The following is a 16,880-nucleotide window of genomic DNA, read 5'->3' as shown; positions in this document are numbered from 1 at the left end:
TTTTCCCCCCTTCTTTTTTTGGGGGGTGGGGGTGGGGTGGGTGGGTGGAGGGGGAAATAATTGCATTTTGTAGGTTTCTTCCAATTCACTGCTATAAAAACAAGGTAACAGAGGGGATAACTGCAATTAGGGACAAGGATACAGCACTTCAGAAGTCTGCAGCCATTTTCTGTACGTTGCACTGCACCCACAGACTACCTGTTCTCACGCTGTCAGCAGAATTGTTAATAATAGAATTCCCTTACATACAGCAAGCATTAAGAATGCTTTGCCAGTTATGAACTAAACTCTCTTCACATAAATCTATTCTATACCATTTAGCTGAAACTATCAATAGTGCAGAGGAGCAGACTGGGAAGTCAGGGAAGACCACCCCAGGCCTCAACCACTACCAGTGAAAATCCCCCAAAATTTGTTGCAGGATTATTCCACATCCCCCCCCCCGAAGGCTGAGACCTTGCCAACCCTCTTTATATTGTGTATTGTATGAGCAATCCTAGTAATTTTTAAGGGCACTGACAGCTGAAGAAATCATCCCATTTTCAACAGAAATTAGGCTAAGTCAATTTTTAATAGGATTAAAATATTCATTAACAAGAAAAGGATGGAATAGCAAGACGTTACGCACTTCCTATGCTCAGTAACTGCTCCAGAGAGCTGCTACTCTCCTCTTTTTACCTTCCCCTTTTAAACAAAGTTAAATGTTGGCATCTAACAACATTCCTGGGAACCTTTACTGAGACCTTTTAAAAGAAACACCAGAAATTAGACCAAAAATCTTTAAAGAAAGTGCATGTGAGAGAAAACCAGTAACATTACAGAAAATGAGAGGAATCTCTCAGTCTCATCAGTGGAAAGATTTTATTTTAAAGCATGCAGGTTGCAACGATACATACAGTTACTTCACACAAACAGGTATTACTTTGGGTTTGGTGACAATTTTAGAAGTGTTTTCTAGTTTCCATGAATGAACTAACTTAGGCCATTCAGATGCGATTTCTCCAGTTGCCTTTTTCGTTTCTAAACGTAGTTACTATCTGCAAATCTACAACTCTTGTGTGGGCTGAGACTGACGCATACTATGATCTGCTCCAAGGATGTGCCAGGAACCTGCACGTCATTAATAACGTAGTGGCTACTAGGTTCCCAGGCAGGATACCTTTTGCTTGGTTTGGAACATTTTAGATGGTCTTCAAAAACTGGTTTTGTTTGTTAATCACTTTAGGTGCTTGGCTTGGCTCCATGACATTTTTTTCTGCCGCCCCAGAATCACTGTACAGAACAGACTGTAGGTAGCTAATGTATTTTATCGCAGCACGGAGTGTTTCTACTTTGCTGAGCCGCTTCTCCAAGTATTCCTTAGGTAGGTGATGCCTCAGCTTAGCATAGCCTTCATTGACGCATTTAACCCTCTGTCTCTCCCTCTCATTCCTCTTTCGGATGAAAGCTGGCCCGTAGGAGTACTCACTTCTGCGGTAAGTGGAATGGAGCATTTGGTAGGGCAAGGTGCAGGGCTCACTGTAGAAGTTCTCCGCGATGAGATGCTCAGATGTGAAAGGCAGGAACGACAGATCTTCAGAGCAAGTGACCTGATTTGGCGTCTCTGGGTACACATGAAATGTGACCACTGGGTCAGCACCAAAGGGCCGAGCCAGCTGTATGTGCTGAGCCTCAGTGCAAACGGACAACTTGTCCATGAGGTTACAGTAGCTTTTGCCATCCATCAGGTTCTGCATTTAACCTGGAAACGCATAATTAGGTAACAGTTTAAACAACTCATACTGAACAGCAGAAAAAACTCACCTGGCCTTACCAACACCTGGCATTACTGGCATTTTCCAAAGAGACTTTTAATGCATTTGTAACATTTTAGAACAGCGTTGGAAGATCATCACACAGAAAAGACGATGTCCCATTTGAAAATACAGGAAAGTCAATCAGCAACACTGATGAAAATAATTCACAACAAATTTTAAGAAAATAAAGCCACTAAAGCTCTCTAAAGGAAACAAGTCTCACCTCACCTTTAGAAATGAAGAGCATCTACCTTTACGTACACCACACAGGTCTAGCTTGCTCCAAATCTGCCAAAACTTCCATCTCTGTCAGATGATAAACAAAGCAGGCCAACATCCGAGGCATACCCTCCACCCCCTTCTCCTCCCCCAAAAAATTAAATCTACAATTCCAGTAACAGACTCCATATCCATACCAAAAAGCCTTCATAGACAAATTATTTTTTCTCTCTCAATTTGATGTCTCATTCACTACACTATCTGAATTGGATGGAAAACCTGTGCTGGGAATGGATCTTAATTTCATGTCTGTCAGGTATTACATCCGTTCTACATAAAAAGGTTTACAAAAAGTTTAGAGGATTAATTTCTGCTAAATCTAACATCTCTTTGGGTCCTCATGCTCCTTCTGCACTCACCTTCAAACCAAACACAGATATGAAATACTAAATACAATCCTACTGACAGAGGATTATGAAATAATTAATTCATTAAAGGAAAAAATGCGTGTCCTAAACTATTGTAACAATTATAAATTATTTTACTAAGAAGAGACTGCACACAGTCATTGGTGCACTGCTAGAAACCTGTCACTCAGACTGGCCCACTAAAACCACACAGCCTCTCTTCAGAGCAGCGTTACAGCAGGCTTAACTACTCAAATCACACTTCCATATTTATTAGAAAGATAATCTTGCAGGTTTTTTGTTTGTGGAATTTGTTTGTTTATTGGTGGTTTTTTTTCCCCAGGAAGCTACTTTATAGTGCCTTCCCAATATCGTTATTCAAACAGTTAAATATCAGCATAACTGCAATGACTGTTACCTAATAGCTACTTAAAAATAAACTTTAAATAGTTACTTCTTGAAGAATTACTGTGATCCATCCTCATCGACTGCAAGCAATACTTACCTAAACAGACTCAATCAAAAAATGCTCTTACTCACCCATCCACTTCTACACCTATACATTGCTGTCTAAACCGCTTCAGTTATATTACACCCTCTAAAATGGAAAACACACCTGAACATTAAACTAGGTTACTAGAAACATCTAGATTCCGTACTCGCATAAACCTTGCAAAGCTTCAAATGTTCTGACCATGGTTCCATAACGTAACTCGGATCCTCTTAATCCTTCACAAGGCTGTGGGGATATTTTAACATTTGCTAATGACTTCACACCTGCGACATTTAACACAAAGAGAATTTTTACTCAGTATGGACCTATCCCCACAACATACTCTATCAAAATGCCTCTGTATTCAGTGTTGCCTCTTTTTCTAATGATGTAGACCTCACAACAGAAATCTTAAGTTAAAAATTGATTTATAGCAGGCTGTTAGACAAGAAAGTCACATGCATCTTAAACAGGTACTTCTGCAGGTAGGCTGAAAGCATGAACACACATCCATTTTACATTGATATACATGCAGAAAATCAGACATGAATATATACACTCATCATAAAATGAAAACAGTAGACAGTCATCTTTCCCTTTTCTACTTCCACAGGTTGGATTAAAAACTTTCTGCTGCTGACAACTTAAAAGCATTATCTGAGGAAAAAATAAATAAATGTTAACACAGCAAAAAACCCCAACTTTACAGCAAAACGTCACTACAGAGCAAGAAACCAAAACCAACACAGCCCTCGAGAAGAGATCCGTGCGGTATTTGGTGCTTAGTACTGACACTTCTGCTGCATGATAGCATCACATAGAACAGTTACCTGCTGCCTTACTACCTGCACCAAGTGCAAAACACAAGTGGATAGAATTGTTTTCCTTTTAGACTCACCAGTCTTCAGATGAAAGCAAAATCCAAGGAAACAAGACGTGCTATTTTAAGACTGATGAATAATACCTGAAGACATCTGAATGATATTAGAAGAAGTTAGTGTTCCATTTTTCTTACACCATATTAAATATGAGCTCATATTAAACACAATTCCTTAAAAAGCTACAGAAGCACTGTTACCGCATAGCTGGTAGAAGTGATTTACAACAACATTGATATTCAGCAAAGATCTGTGGCTAGATAGAGCAGTACACAAGTCTCTTACCTGAATTATGTAGCTTGTTCCGCTGAGTCAATGACTGCTGCAATTTATAGTGCATTGACAACATGCAAAGTAGCTTACAGTTAGATCTGCTCATTTCTGGTTTGGCTTTTCTACCCACACCACAGCTATGATGGCAACAAAACTTGGCATTAAGGGCTAGAAATTTCAAAATTGTACTGAACACAACCAGAATACCTGCAAAAGTGATCAGGAATGTACTTTGTTTACTTCCTGAATTCTGTTACAATTTATTAAAGCAGTATTTCCATTTATTGGCATTTCGTACTTCAATGTCTAAATATAACAATCAGCTAGAATTTAGTTAAATAGTTACCATCAAGGCAGAAACAAAATAATTTTCATAGCTTCATTTTAAACACAGAAATTCAGCATTTATGTAAAAGAAACTTGTGATGGATTTGTCTCCAGATTAGACAGAGGACACACATTGGTTAGCTTCATACTGTCAAATTTAATCTTTCTATACCTGTAATTTTGGGAAATGCGCTTAGCCTTAAGTAGTGTAACACCATAAAAAAGGTCTCTATTAAAACATTCATAAAGGTAGACAAGATTTACAAAACAGTGAGCAAATCAGTAGCAAGACAAACATTTTAAACTTTTGCTTAAACTTAGAAATACAGCATGGAACAATCAGTCTGTGTAATAAAATATATGTAGCATCTATATACCTATATATATCATATATAGGTATATACACACACACACATATATAGCTGCCTAGTTGTATGGGTGCAACAAAATAGAACAGCTACCTTCAGAATTCCCAATTTTTACAGGACTACCTTGACACTTTAGACTATCTTGCTATTTGACCCTTCTATCAATCATAGTAAAACCACACAAAAAACCCCCAAAATCAAACCAGTTTTGCTTACAACTTTCAAAGACGCTGTAAGATTAAAAACACTTGATCCACTACCAAGAGAGACACATACAGCCAGCCTTGTCTTCTCAGGACTCGGCCTTCAGACAGAGCATTCTGCTTCTGCTGCCCCTGTGCATGGCCACACCAATGCTGTATTCCATGCCATCCTTGCCACGCCAGCTTCAGGCCTCATTAGCCCGTAGCCAAGAGGTAGAACACCTGCTAGGACTGGGAGACAGGTATGTGTTCAACAAACAAGCCACATCATTTTTCTTTAGGGGACCCTAGGTACATCACTGTCATAACCGGTTATTGACTCGCCAGTGTGGGATAACACTGTAACTGAACTCAAGTTCGGATATTTTTTTTTTTCCTTTATCCTGTCAATCTACCTTGTGCCTTGTTTGTTTGTTTTAATTTAATGAAAGAATCCTGTGCCTCCACCAATTAGCCACCCATCATAATTCCTTCCAGATTAACTCAGTTTTTAGAAGACTACAGGACTGACAAGAGAATGAAGCTCTGTATCTGCAAAAGAGCTGCAGTCAGAGCATACATTGTTACGGAACAACTATGTTTCCAGCCCTGATGCGCAGCCGTATGTGCGCAGGTACAGTTTATTTCCCATGCTACTCTGTCCCTCAGGCTCTTGACTAAGCAAGCCAAAACCACACCCAGCAACATACAGCACCATTCCACATACCATTTCCTTCCACACTGGAACTGAAACTGTTTAAGACAATAATGTAACTACATACGCATAGCTAAATTTGAGTCAGGAATTATAAACTTTTTTTCAATCAGAAATTTGAAGAGCCTTTCTTTCCTTTATCTAAGCACTGAACTAATGCATATTTCTACTCTGAAGCATTGTCAGAAAAGTGCCTTTATAGATGAAACTTGCACACAGGGTAATAAGGGAGAAAAATGATGACATACAGATAACAAATCCATTTTTCAAAAATTGGTTTTATCTTTAATTGTTACATTCCAAAGGGGATATATGAAAGTTAGTCATCTAGCAACTGTATACCTCTTAAGAGATGAGTACAGAATCACAGATAAAAAAATACACCTAACTCCCAAGATGACAGGTGCTAGAGAAAGTATGTGCCTTACACCATCAATCCAGACAAATGCAGAAAGATTTTTTTATAATAAATATTTCATCATATACTAACTCCTGAGACTTTACCCATGAAAAGAAAGGGAAAAGTTGTTGTTTTGTTTTTTTAAGAGATTCATACACATACAATATATTAAGCTATTAAAGCAAAATAGAACAAAATGCCAACACTGTCTTGATACGCACTGCATTTGAGTTTATCTACATCACAGTACTTTAAGTATGCAGCTCAAAGAGTCAGTGTCCACGTAAGTTTTGCCTTAAATCTGCAAACATCACTTGACATACAAGCATCTTGAAAGTATGAGTGCAAGAAACCAAATGATGAATCCAGGCAATCAGGATTTCATTCTCCGATATGAAAACTACTCTGCAATATTTAGATTTCCAGTACCTAGCATTAGTTGGCAGAAAAATCGAAGTATATTTACAAAAGGTCTTTACATAAAGTGATTAGTGAGTTGTAAGTAATTACTGTGTTCCCAGGTACTTTTTAACCACATAAACAGCAGAGAGAAATATATAGTTAAAAACCACCATAAAGTTACAACTGTAAATAAGGTACCACAGTGGCAACCCAAGACATCTTAGGGTTTGGTTTTTTTTTTCCAGTTTTGTTAGTAAAAGCCATTTGAAAGTGTAAAGATTTTAGCTTTTGGTTCACTGATCTTTTTAAATTGCTTCCACTCCATTCCTTCAAAGTTCAAATACTTTATTTTTTAAAAAATCAATAATGAACTATTCAAGAAAACCCTTCTGAATTGGCAGGATCAGGAAGACGTAAGTCAGCTCTTTCAATTAGTTCACTTTACTTCCCTGGAGTTATTTCACTGAGACACAATTAACTCAGCACAACATGACGGTCAAAGACAGATTTGCGTTGCTCTTGGACCTGTAACTTCCAACGCTGCTGGGCATACTCCACTTTGTTCAACACATTGGCACGGCTCCGAGAACGAGCCAGCACATCGTGTGCATTTGCAAAAGGCTGGTGATCCTGGAATGGCAAAAAACACAAGTTAGATCTCAACAACTCCACTGAGCAATTACAGCAGTCTCTGTTGTTACATGCCAAAGGATGTGGGAGTTTTGGGGGGTGTTTTTTGTTTGCTTTAAAGTAAACAAGCCGTTTCAATGTGGTGGTCAGTAATAATGACCGAGGTATTTTTTCAAGTTAAAACTACACTTCAGTTTCTCATTCAAAGTTAACTTCCACAGGTTTCCCAAATACACTAAAGTTCATGACACTGTCAAACAATTATCTGCTGTCCAGAGACATCACGGTGAGCTACAAGATCATAACCACAGTCTTGCGTCCACTAGCAGCTGGTGGGACAGAAGCCTAGAATAGACCCAGGTGCTGGGAGCCTCCTGTTGAAGTCACAAAAGCATTTCACTTTAAAACTGAATTCAAGAGTCAGTTCTCTGCCAGCTCTTGCCCAGTTACCATCAGGCAATTCAGGATGTTCACATGCAGCTTCTATATAAAACCAACACACTCTGATGTTTACTAAACTAAACCTATTGTACTGAGCTGCCTAAAAGCACAGTGTCAATACAGCTGTTTAAGCGACACAGCTCAACAATAACTGAGTGCTTGTTTAATATTTACTCTGTTTTCTAACTGTACCTACAAAGCTTTATTTTCTTTAGTAAATATAACCAAGTTATAAACAGTAAGAGGTGGAACTGAACTTCTTATTTGTCTGTTTTGGACAAAGTCATGTTGCTAAAGCTATGTCAGAAAGCATTGCATATACAATACCTAATGACAAATAACATAATTATGTCCTGTATTAAATAACCAGGGGGGTTGTACATCTACACTTGATATTCCATTCTTTTTCCCCCCAGAACACTCTTGAAGACATTAACAGATTTTATTTGTGACTATACTGGGTAGAGTACCTCAATGATAATTCTTACTAGTACAGAGATTACCATTCACGATACCCCTCTCAGTGAGTGATGCCTACAAAGCACTGAAGCTACACATGGGCTTCAATGGGCTAAGAAATATACTCACAGAGAGCAAGAGACAAACCCTGATCCAAAGAGCTATAATCTTACCATAAAAAATTATGTAGTTGGATATACCTAGAATGAACAGTTAACAGGTGACAAATCACTCACAGGGAAACAAAATCACCATAGCAACACATTTCTACCATAAAATAGATGGTGGAAGGGAGAGGGCGGGACAAGCTAGATGGTACTAGCTTTCCTGATAAACAACAGTCTCAGCTGAAAGGCTAGCTACTGACAATTTCTATGTAGACAACAAACAGAAAAAAGAATTGCAGAGGTCTATGGAAGTGGCATACATTCACCACTTGCCACTGCTATCAATGGGCCACCAGAAACAGCAAACATACTGACTTGAAATGCAGCAACAAAATCTTTTTGTACACAGAAATCCAAGAAGTAAGCAATTTGCATAAATGTGATCACTAGCAAGACTGTACAGATCACTAACAATTAGGAAGTTGGAACTCCTATATAAGTTTACCTCCATTCCTACTCTGTTTCTTCTCTGAGAAGATAATCTGTACCTATATCCGAGATAATGAAACAGTCCTCATCTCGCTACTTTCTAGCCCAGCGAAAAATAAAAGTGGCTTCACAAAGGTGAGAACAGCTTTCTTTTCCTCTCCCTTCAGGAAAAGTATTTACACTGCCTGGAAAAAAGGCTTCTCATCCCACATAGTTATTTAACAGCTAACCATCCTAACCTTTATGTTAACCCAAGTATGCAAGCACTCTGGTGAACTCACCCCAATATCTTCATCACTTTGTATGAGCTGTGAATGTCCAAAAAGACGTCTCTTCAGGACAGGTTCCACCAGGGTAAGGTACACCATGTACAGAAGAAGTAGGCCCAAAATAGACAGGTATATGATGATCGTAACCTACACAATGCAAGCACATTTTATGCCAGAATTGTGACACTCCCCCCACAATCTCTCAGCAGGCAGCAAGGACCAAAAGAAGAGCATGTGAGAAGATTGTGATGAGCCTGTCAAACTGCGGTAGTGTCATCAGACAGCTTAAAACCCACAGAGAAAAAAACACCAGGCTATGACACCAGGTATTAAAAGGGTTTGGAGCAGATGTATGTTAGCCTGGAACAGTTTCTCTTAGTGAGGCCTCGCTAAAAATCTTATGCTATCCCTCTTAAAATAACTTGGGATTATAAATCTCACTTCAACCAAGTCAACTGTTCAGTTTGGCTATTAAACTGGGGTGAAAAATCTGGGGGTCCTGCACAATCTCCATTCTCTAGCATAGATCTGTCTTCAAACAGTCACTGAGAAACACAGGAAGGCAGAAAGAAATACCAAACTTCTAAAAGACCACAAAACTGAGTCTGTGTTACAAACAAAGAAAAGATGCGCTGCACAATATATTCACCCCAGCCTGGGGCTCAATGACTCCAATGTGATAACAATGTGAAGAACACAGAAATCATCCATTACAACAAACATGGACAACTTTGCTCCTTGTAGCTTGCTAATGTATAAAGAAAATTTATAGTAATCCAGTTAAGACAACTGAATAACGAGACACCTTCTGAAGTAATAATGAAAACAAAGTCCACAGCTTTACAAAATGCCCTAAAACACTCAGAATTTCAGCAAGATGTAAAGCCTTATCTCAAAAGTGGAGATCTTCAATAAAGATTCTGAAGTCCACTCCTTCAGCTATAGCTTGATGCTATTGTTACTACTCAAGATAAACTGTGAGCAGCTATCATGGAAAAAAAGTTAAATCTTGGGCTGCTTTAGAAAATTTTTCCCTTTAAAAAGAATATTTATCTAAAAGACAACAAACTTATTTACTGATCAGTTGAAGTATCTAATATATGCCAACAGAATTACGTTTACCTTAATTGTGACAGAGCTTCTCTCTTCATATTTGCATTCGCAGCGTAAACAGTATGCTTCTACATCAGGTCCAGGGACAGGCATAGGCTCAACCACATGAAGACAATCACTGAAGAAAGACAGAAACTACCCAGTCAGTTTTGAGCCGATTTTAGCTTACCTGTTCCACTATGAATGCAGACCCCACCTGCATAAGCTGAGAAGTCACCTCTACTATTCTAAATTATACGTATCCAATTCTAAATGGCTATCACACAATTATTTCACTTAAGCAAGACATTCAGCTATAGGCAAACTGCAAAACAAGTTTTAAGACCTTTCTAACTCAGTACAACGTTTTCATTTTTTGGTGAAATTATTAAAGCTGTTATAACAAGTCCAAGGACTTGAATCCCAGCTCAAATTTGACACCAACATTACGGATGAAAGTGAATTCCATCTATACACTTCTTTCTTCATCATACTCAAAACAGTCTTGTTCTATCCTTCTACATCTGAACCGAGATTAACCTCCCTTTGGTGTTTGTGAACAGAAGGCCTTTTTTCTTGCCATCACAAGTTACAGGCATTGAAGAAAGAAAAGAAGTCAGATGATTGTTTCTCTAAGCAACAAGATAACGAATAAATAGCATTCAGCTTTCAGCACCAGACACGGATGCAAAAGCATCATTTGACTTAAAAGATTACAAAATAAAAGTCAGTGCCACGCCAAAAAGAGTGGTTGACAATCTTAGGGGCATTCTATACCACAGCACTGAAATCCAGCTGCCAGGAGGCAACTGCTTCCACCACTAGCTTATGTAATATTGGCCTTTTTGCTGTCTCAGGCTGGTTGTTCAGAGTGCACATCCCAGGCTTCCCGCAAAGCACCCACAGAACAAGCACATGTTTCACCTTTATCCTGGTTAACTCATTGTTAGCACAGTCAGAAGTAGGTAATGAAACAAAATGCCTGAGGTGACAGCAGCAGCCTAGTATTCAGCGCTCCACTGGGCTAAATTACAACGCTGCAAACACACGGCCAGGCACTGACTCTTCTGTTGCTTTGCCATTTCTTCTTCATAACTAAAACTACTGAGTGTCAAGTCACATCCTCTGGAGGGGAGTGGAAATCTTATTTTTCTCATTTATTTGAAAACAGTATTACATTCTCTTCTGTGGAGGAGTGCAGTATTCAAGCTACAGAATCAAAAATACATGCAAGTTATAGTCTACGCTATTTGCGTTCCTAGGATTGAAAGCTTGCATCAATATGCTGCGTAAGTGCAGCAGAAAGCTTGTACATAGCTGAAGTACAATAGTGAGCCTGTTGGTGTGAATAGATCAAATATTAGCATTTTTTTTCTCCAGTTCACTGTTTCAAGCTGTTAGCAGTATAAACCAGAACCTTAGAATTTTGATGATGTGTTTCCTTGGACTGCGATTCCATGGCAATTTCAGAGGAAAATGCAGAAAAGGTTGATTCTTTTCTGAACGATTTCCCCACTCAACTGCCTCTACATTACCACCTCCTCCCTTGCATCTGCAGTAACAGCACTGAGAAAGCAGCTCTTCCAAGGCAAGCTAGGCTAGTCAGAAGGGCAGCTGCTGCTGCACAGACAGATCTCCAGTCCGTTCAGCCCATCGACAGGGTGTCCTCCCTGTCCATGACCACCACTGCAGTCAGCCTCTGTACACCATTACTTCCGAAGTGTAAAATACAAACACCCACAATTTTTAAGGGGGTTATTCCATCCTGTAGGTGCTTAGGCATCACTATGATTGCCTAGCATGCTGTCCATCAGGGCGGGATTGTCTGCAATAGCTCCAAAACTCAGTCCAGAAGAGTGAACGCTTTTACTTTATTGGTGTCAAAGCACCCCAGCCCACATGGATGTTATCATAACACGCTGTTTGCCAGTCTGAAGCCAAAGTACTGACCACTCCAAGTAAAGAACTGAAACATCTAAGAGTATCATGATGCATGTTATGGGTTCAACATGCAAAATTAAATTTTCATTTTGTCTGGACAAGCCAGCAGTAAGTGGCCATTATATTGTACATAATTCATAAAGACACAAAAAATTGATCTGGCTCTTGTCATGTGAGTAACTGATCTAAATACCTAAGGATGGTGCACATCAGCCAGTTCTATTCAATAACAAGTCACTTGCACTGATGTAGAAGCCAAAGCACAGCACTAAATCAGTCTATTTTATTGCACATACACTAGCAATCACGTCTTTTAGAAAAGGCAAGAAGACTTGAACAGAAGATCAAAGCTATAAAATGTTCCCAGATGGTCACTTAAGAAATTATCTCAACAAAACGAGATTTAAGATCGGAAAACAGATTTTTGAGATTCTGCATGCATCAGTACCTGTCACCATAAAAATCAGTCAAGTCTTCAAAGGCAATTTTTCTATCAATCAGTACCAATATTGATTTTAAGGGAAACAGGATCTTTTCTCCTAGTAAGGCACACACTAAGCAGTGCTTGCTGAAAAAAAATCCATTTTCATTTGCAGATTGGTAAAGAACAATAAAACCAGTAACACTGCTACTCAAATGTCTGCTGCAACTGGAATTCTCCCAGTATGGTTCATCGCTGCAACTTAACATGTCATAGTAGGACTCATGTTAAGTTAATCATGTGTGACAAAAATAGTAATATCAATTGGACAGTACCTTTTATGTTTATTAGATTATAATTTACAGCATTGTTTCTCACAGTTCTTCTGTATGTAATCTAATTCTCCTGTAAGCCAAGGCACACCTCTACACATACCTGTATCACTAGTTTTATTCATATAACTATTTTTGTGAGCCCACTCAGGGTCAACAAATTTGTGTTATCAAGATGCCAACCTGCTGCTACCCATCAGACTGAAAAGTCTTTTATAAATTCTTAATGTAACTGAAGAAGAGTCAATAAACCAAGTAGTATGTCATGTTTTTATAGGCTGACCCAAGAATCTCTGAACATTTCCAACATCAACACAACTCTGAAACATGGTCTTTTATTTGTATGATTCACAAAGACACACAAGGTGAAATTACACAAGGGAGCCACGCCAATATAACAAATCACTGCCTGTCATCCTTTCTTCCCCAACCCCTCAACCCTGGTCATCACATATCAGCCTTTGCTGGGACAGGAGTCTGACAAATGCCATAGGTGGCCTAAACAATACACAACAGAGAACACTGCTGGAGCACAGAGATGCAAGACCTCTCTCTCTGGAAAACATATGTTGTTAAGATTGCTCAGGCTGTGTCACATAACTGCATTCTCTGGCTGCAATTCTGAGGAACAGAGATCTGCAGAAACAATCTCTAAATGACAGGATGGGTTTCAAGAGTGGAGAAAGAGAAAACAATGCTCCCGAATCCCAGTTCCATAACTATGCTCCCTTGCCTTTACGACATTTCAAATCATTGGATCCAAATTACAACACCCTCTTCCCTTCCACTACTTCCAAGTCTAAATTAATAACTAAACATGCAAACAAGCAAACCAAAACAGAAGGCAGGGCATAAGCTATAGATTTCAAGCCTTTTCACTTGCTAGAGAGCTCAATTGTGGAGCACTTTTAAAAGTAAAGTTCCAGTTAGTTACACAAGAGATGTAATTTCTCGTAGCACCACCACAGGGAAGACACATATTATCACTATGGAACAAGTCTTTAACCCGTAAGACTCATTATAAATTTAACATACACTCACCAGTCTTTCTGTGAAACATTTTTGTTGTAAATCTGGCCCGAATGGTCTTTGTAGGGAGGACAGATGCACTTACATCGGACATCCTCAGAATTCTGTAAAGTAAACAACATGCTTAGAACAAATCATCATCAGTAACCATAACAGGATACAGAAAGCACTCTTCACATAATACATTAAATATTTAACACAAACTACTTGCAGGTTATCCATGAATAACATTACTCAGGATTTCCTTCAAGTTTAAAAACAACTCCTCCTAAATACTAAGCAAGCAAAGCAATTTGTCAAGTAACTATTAGACAGCAAACACATTCTTCATGAAAAAAATCTGGAGTTTAAGCTCACTCTTTAAGAAAAACACACGTTCAGAAGTTACTGATGTTGGCGTACTCAACTATTGAATTTGTGAGGACAGCTGTCTAACAGACACAATAACAACCTTAAAATAAATTAAAGACTATCATCCCCAAATGGAGATTGGCAAAGAAACCTCTGTGGATAATTCTGTCCTCCCTGGCCACATGAGAAACAGCTCTGTAAGGAAAACTACAACCCACGGTCCTCTCGTCTTAAACAGCAGCAGGTTATTGTGAGTTAGAGGAAAATAGCACAAAACCAGTATTCCAAATGAAGGCAAAGTAAATGTGAGAAATTACAGAAACTTGTAAAAGGAAGTTTTAGAGAAACAACATTTGCACAAGCAACAACAGGCACTGCAGAAACAAGTGAGGAGAATTAACTGCTACAGGCAGTGAGAAAGAAGTAGTACCTAAAATGAACATTTAGATCACTACTGGGAAAAATGGAATTTCAGAAGACAACCAATTTGTGTAGTGTATTAATACAGAAGATTTCATTCTCTTCCCAAGTTGCACAAGAACAGAAAACCCTATGGAGATGCTCAGCAAGGAGTTACAGATGAAAGCAGTCTCAAAGCTGACTCAATAACTTATTTGAGCAAATAATAGGAGACAAACATGGCTTATCTAAAGCTCGAGGCAATTTCTAACGGCATTACAGAATAGGAAACCTTGGTAATAAACTGCACTGAACACTGAAGTCAGAGAAGACCTCGGTGGGCAGAGCCCAGCTGAAAAACCCTGACCAGCTACATGCCAAGGCACCTCTGGGCTCACCCCGGAGGAGTTGAAGAGCGGATTATGAGGGAAAAGGAGAAAATTCCGAGGCACGGGCACCCTGAGGAGAGGGCAGCCTTTCCCTGTCAGGAGACACGGTGTCCCCAGGGTGTCCCCAGGCCACCCCCGGGGCTGCCCGCCAAGGGCCAGCACCGGCCCAGGGCAGGCCAACAGCCGGCAGGGAGGCACCGAGCGCAGGGCCTCGGCCCCAGCGAGGCCCTGCCGTGCGTGACGGCCCCGCCGACACAGGGCTGCTCTCCCCGAGCCGGCACAGGCCGCACACGCCCGGCGGCCGCAGCAGCTGGGGGCCGGCGCTAACATAGCGACGCCGGGCCAGCGGGCCCTGCTCCTCCCGGCTGCCCCACGGGACCCCGCCGGAACCACCCGAAGCAGCCCGAGGCGGGGACGGGCGTGCGGAACCACCGGGGGGGCACCGAGCGACCGGGCGGAGGAGGGCAAGGCCCCGGTACCGGGAAGGGTGGCGGGGAGTACCACCGCGATCCGCTCCCCCGCGCCCCACTCACCTTAGCCTCAGCGCCCAGCCCCAGCAGAGCGGCCAGCGCCAGCAGCGAGCACAGGCGCGCCGAGCCCCCGCAGCGGGCCGCCATGTCGGGCCCCGAGCGCTTATCGCCGCCGCGCCGCCGCCGGCCCCGCCGCGCCCGCCGCCATCACTTCCGCCTTCCGCCGGCCGCACGTCAGGCGGCGTCCGGTAGCGACGCGGCCCCCCGGGAACGGCGGCGCCGACGAGCGGTTCCGGGCTGAGAGAGCCCAGCCGGGCTCGGCCTGCGGCCCGAGGGCGGCCCCCGACAGGGCAGCGGGTTCCCGCGGGCCCCCCCGGGCGGGCAGCCCGACCCCCCCGCGCTGCTGGGGCTGCCCCCCTACGGCCGCCGGTGCCGGTTCTTGGGCCCGGCCGGGGCAGGCGCTCACGGCTCTGACAGGCCTCACAGCGAGCAGCGGGCCGCCTGGCTCAGCCCCTTTATTCTCCGACTTTTTTATACCTTGTGCCCTTCCTACATCCGTTTTCTGCCCTGAACTGGAAAGGAGCGACACTGCACACCATCAAAAGCGGCCCTGTACCCTCTCTCCTTCCCCAGCCCCCAGTGAGTGCCTGCAAGTTCATAGGAACTAAAATAATCCTTTAAATACAGTATACAATTGCGCTGTTACACTCTGTTTTAATACAGTGAGTCGTGTAATATAACAGTGCACCAGGCGCCTCGGTAAAGGACCTTGGGTTACTATGGCAACACTAAACGCTTTTATTTAAAATTCAGGGAGAATTGCCAGCAGAGTGTCATGAGCATAAGTGGGGTTTTGGCCTTCGCCAGACGACTTGTGATGACTGCATCGGCCGTGGAAGTGTTCTCAGCGTGAGGATGGCTGTGCCTTCCCCGCCACCCACGCTCATCGCCTGCAAATGCGCTGAATCTTCCGAAAAACATGGAGCGAATTTTGAGCTGAAGTCTATAAGGTGCCGTTTCAGAGGCATCACTGCGTTTGGAAGAGCTCAGTGCCAGCAAAGGTTTCCAACAGATAGTCCTATAGACTAATAACACACTCAGAGTTCTAATACGCAGGTAATAAATGCATGGGGTTTTCGGTGGCTGGAATTGCCTTTGGGATCTTCAAGCCCAGTCCTGCAGCTTCCTCAGATCCAGGGACACCAGAAAAAGAAATGTGAGCTTGTGAGCCACAGGCTCTTGATGCTGCATGAGGTAGAGATGATTTCATCTAGAAGATGAGTCCATTTTTCCCCTAGAAAAGAGCAAGCAGTGATTTAGTGTGCAAAACTGCTGGACGGATTCTTAACAGGAAAGTACTGGAAGTTTTTGTCTTAACATTTAGATTTTTTTCTGGGTTTCTTTTCTTTAATTTATTTGTCAGCACACCAGTATGAGAAGCAATACTGTTAAACTACAGTTAAAGAAAATAAAAATTAAAAAAATGTAAAAGAAAGGTGATTTTAAGAAAAAATGTGATTAAATTATTGCCTTGACCATAACTGTTCTTGAGCTATCTAATCTTCCAGAAGGGCTGAAGATGGGTTTCATCTTTAAGAGAG

The 16,880-nt window shown here is 41.4% G+C and overlaps 2 protein-coding genes across 2 annotated transcripts; both read right to left on the bottom strand.

Annotated features, from left to right (window-relative positions):
• Positions 1-842: 842 nt before the first annotated feature.
• Positions 843-5,783, bottom strand: ASCL3 (achaete-scute family bHLH transcription factor 3). The gene is made up of 2 exons (XM_056354308.1): positions 3,814-5,783; positions 843-1,741 (listed from the first exon to the last, which is right to left on the bottom strand). Exon 2 carries the CDS (start codon positions 1,734-1,736, stop codon positions 1,182-1,184), a length of 555 nt encoding a protein of 184 aa, XP_056210283.1. The 5' UTR covers positions 1,737-1,741; positions 3,814-5,783; the 3' UTR covers positions 843-1,181.
• Positions 5,784-5,916: 133 nt separating this feature from the next.
• Positions 5,917-15,511, bottom strand: TMEM9B (TMEM9 domain family member B). Its single transcript, XM_056354307.1, has 5 exons — positions 15,343-15,511; positions 13,683-13,774; positions 9,978-10,086; positions 8,868-9,002; positions 5,917-7,090 (listed from the first exon to the last, which is right to left on the bottom strand). The coding sequence occupies exons 1-5, from the start codon at positions 15,424-15,426 to the stop codon at positions 6,935-6,937; spliced, it is 576 nt and encodes a 191-aa protein (XP_056210282.1). The 5' UTR covers positions 15,427-15,511; the 3' UTR covers positions 5,917-6,934.
• Positions 15,512-16,880: the final 1,369 nt, after the last annotated feature.

This window comes from Falco biarmicus, chromosome 10 (genome assembly GCF_023638135.1).
Source record: "Falco biarmicus isolate bFalBia1 chromosome 10, bFalBia1.pri, whole genome shotgun sequence".
NCBI lineage: Eukaryota > Metazoa > Chordata > Aves > Falconiformes > Falconidae > Falco > Falco biarmicus.
The sequence above is the reverse complement of the archived record's forward strand: the minus strand, read 5'-3'. Positions and strand labels throughout refer to the sequence as shown.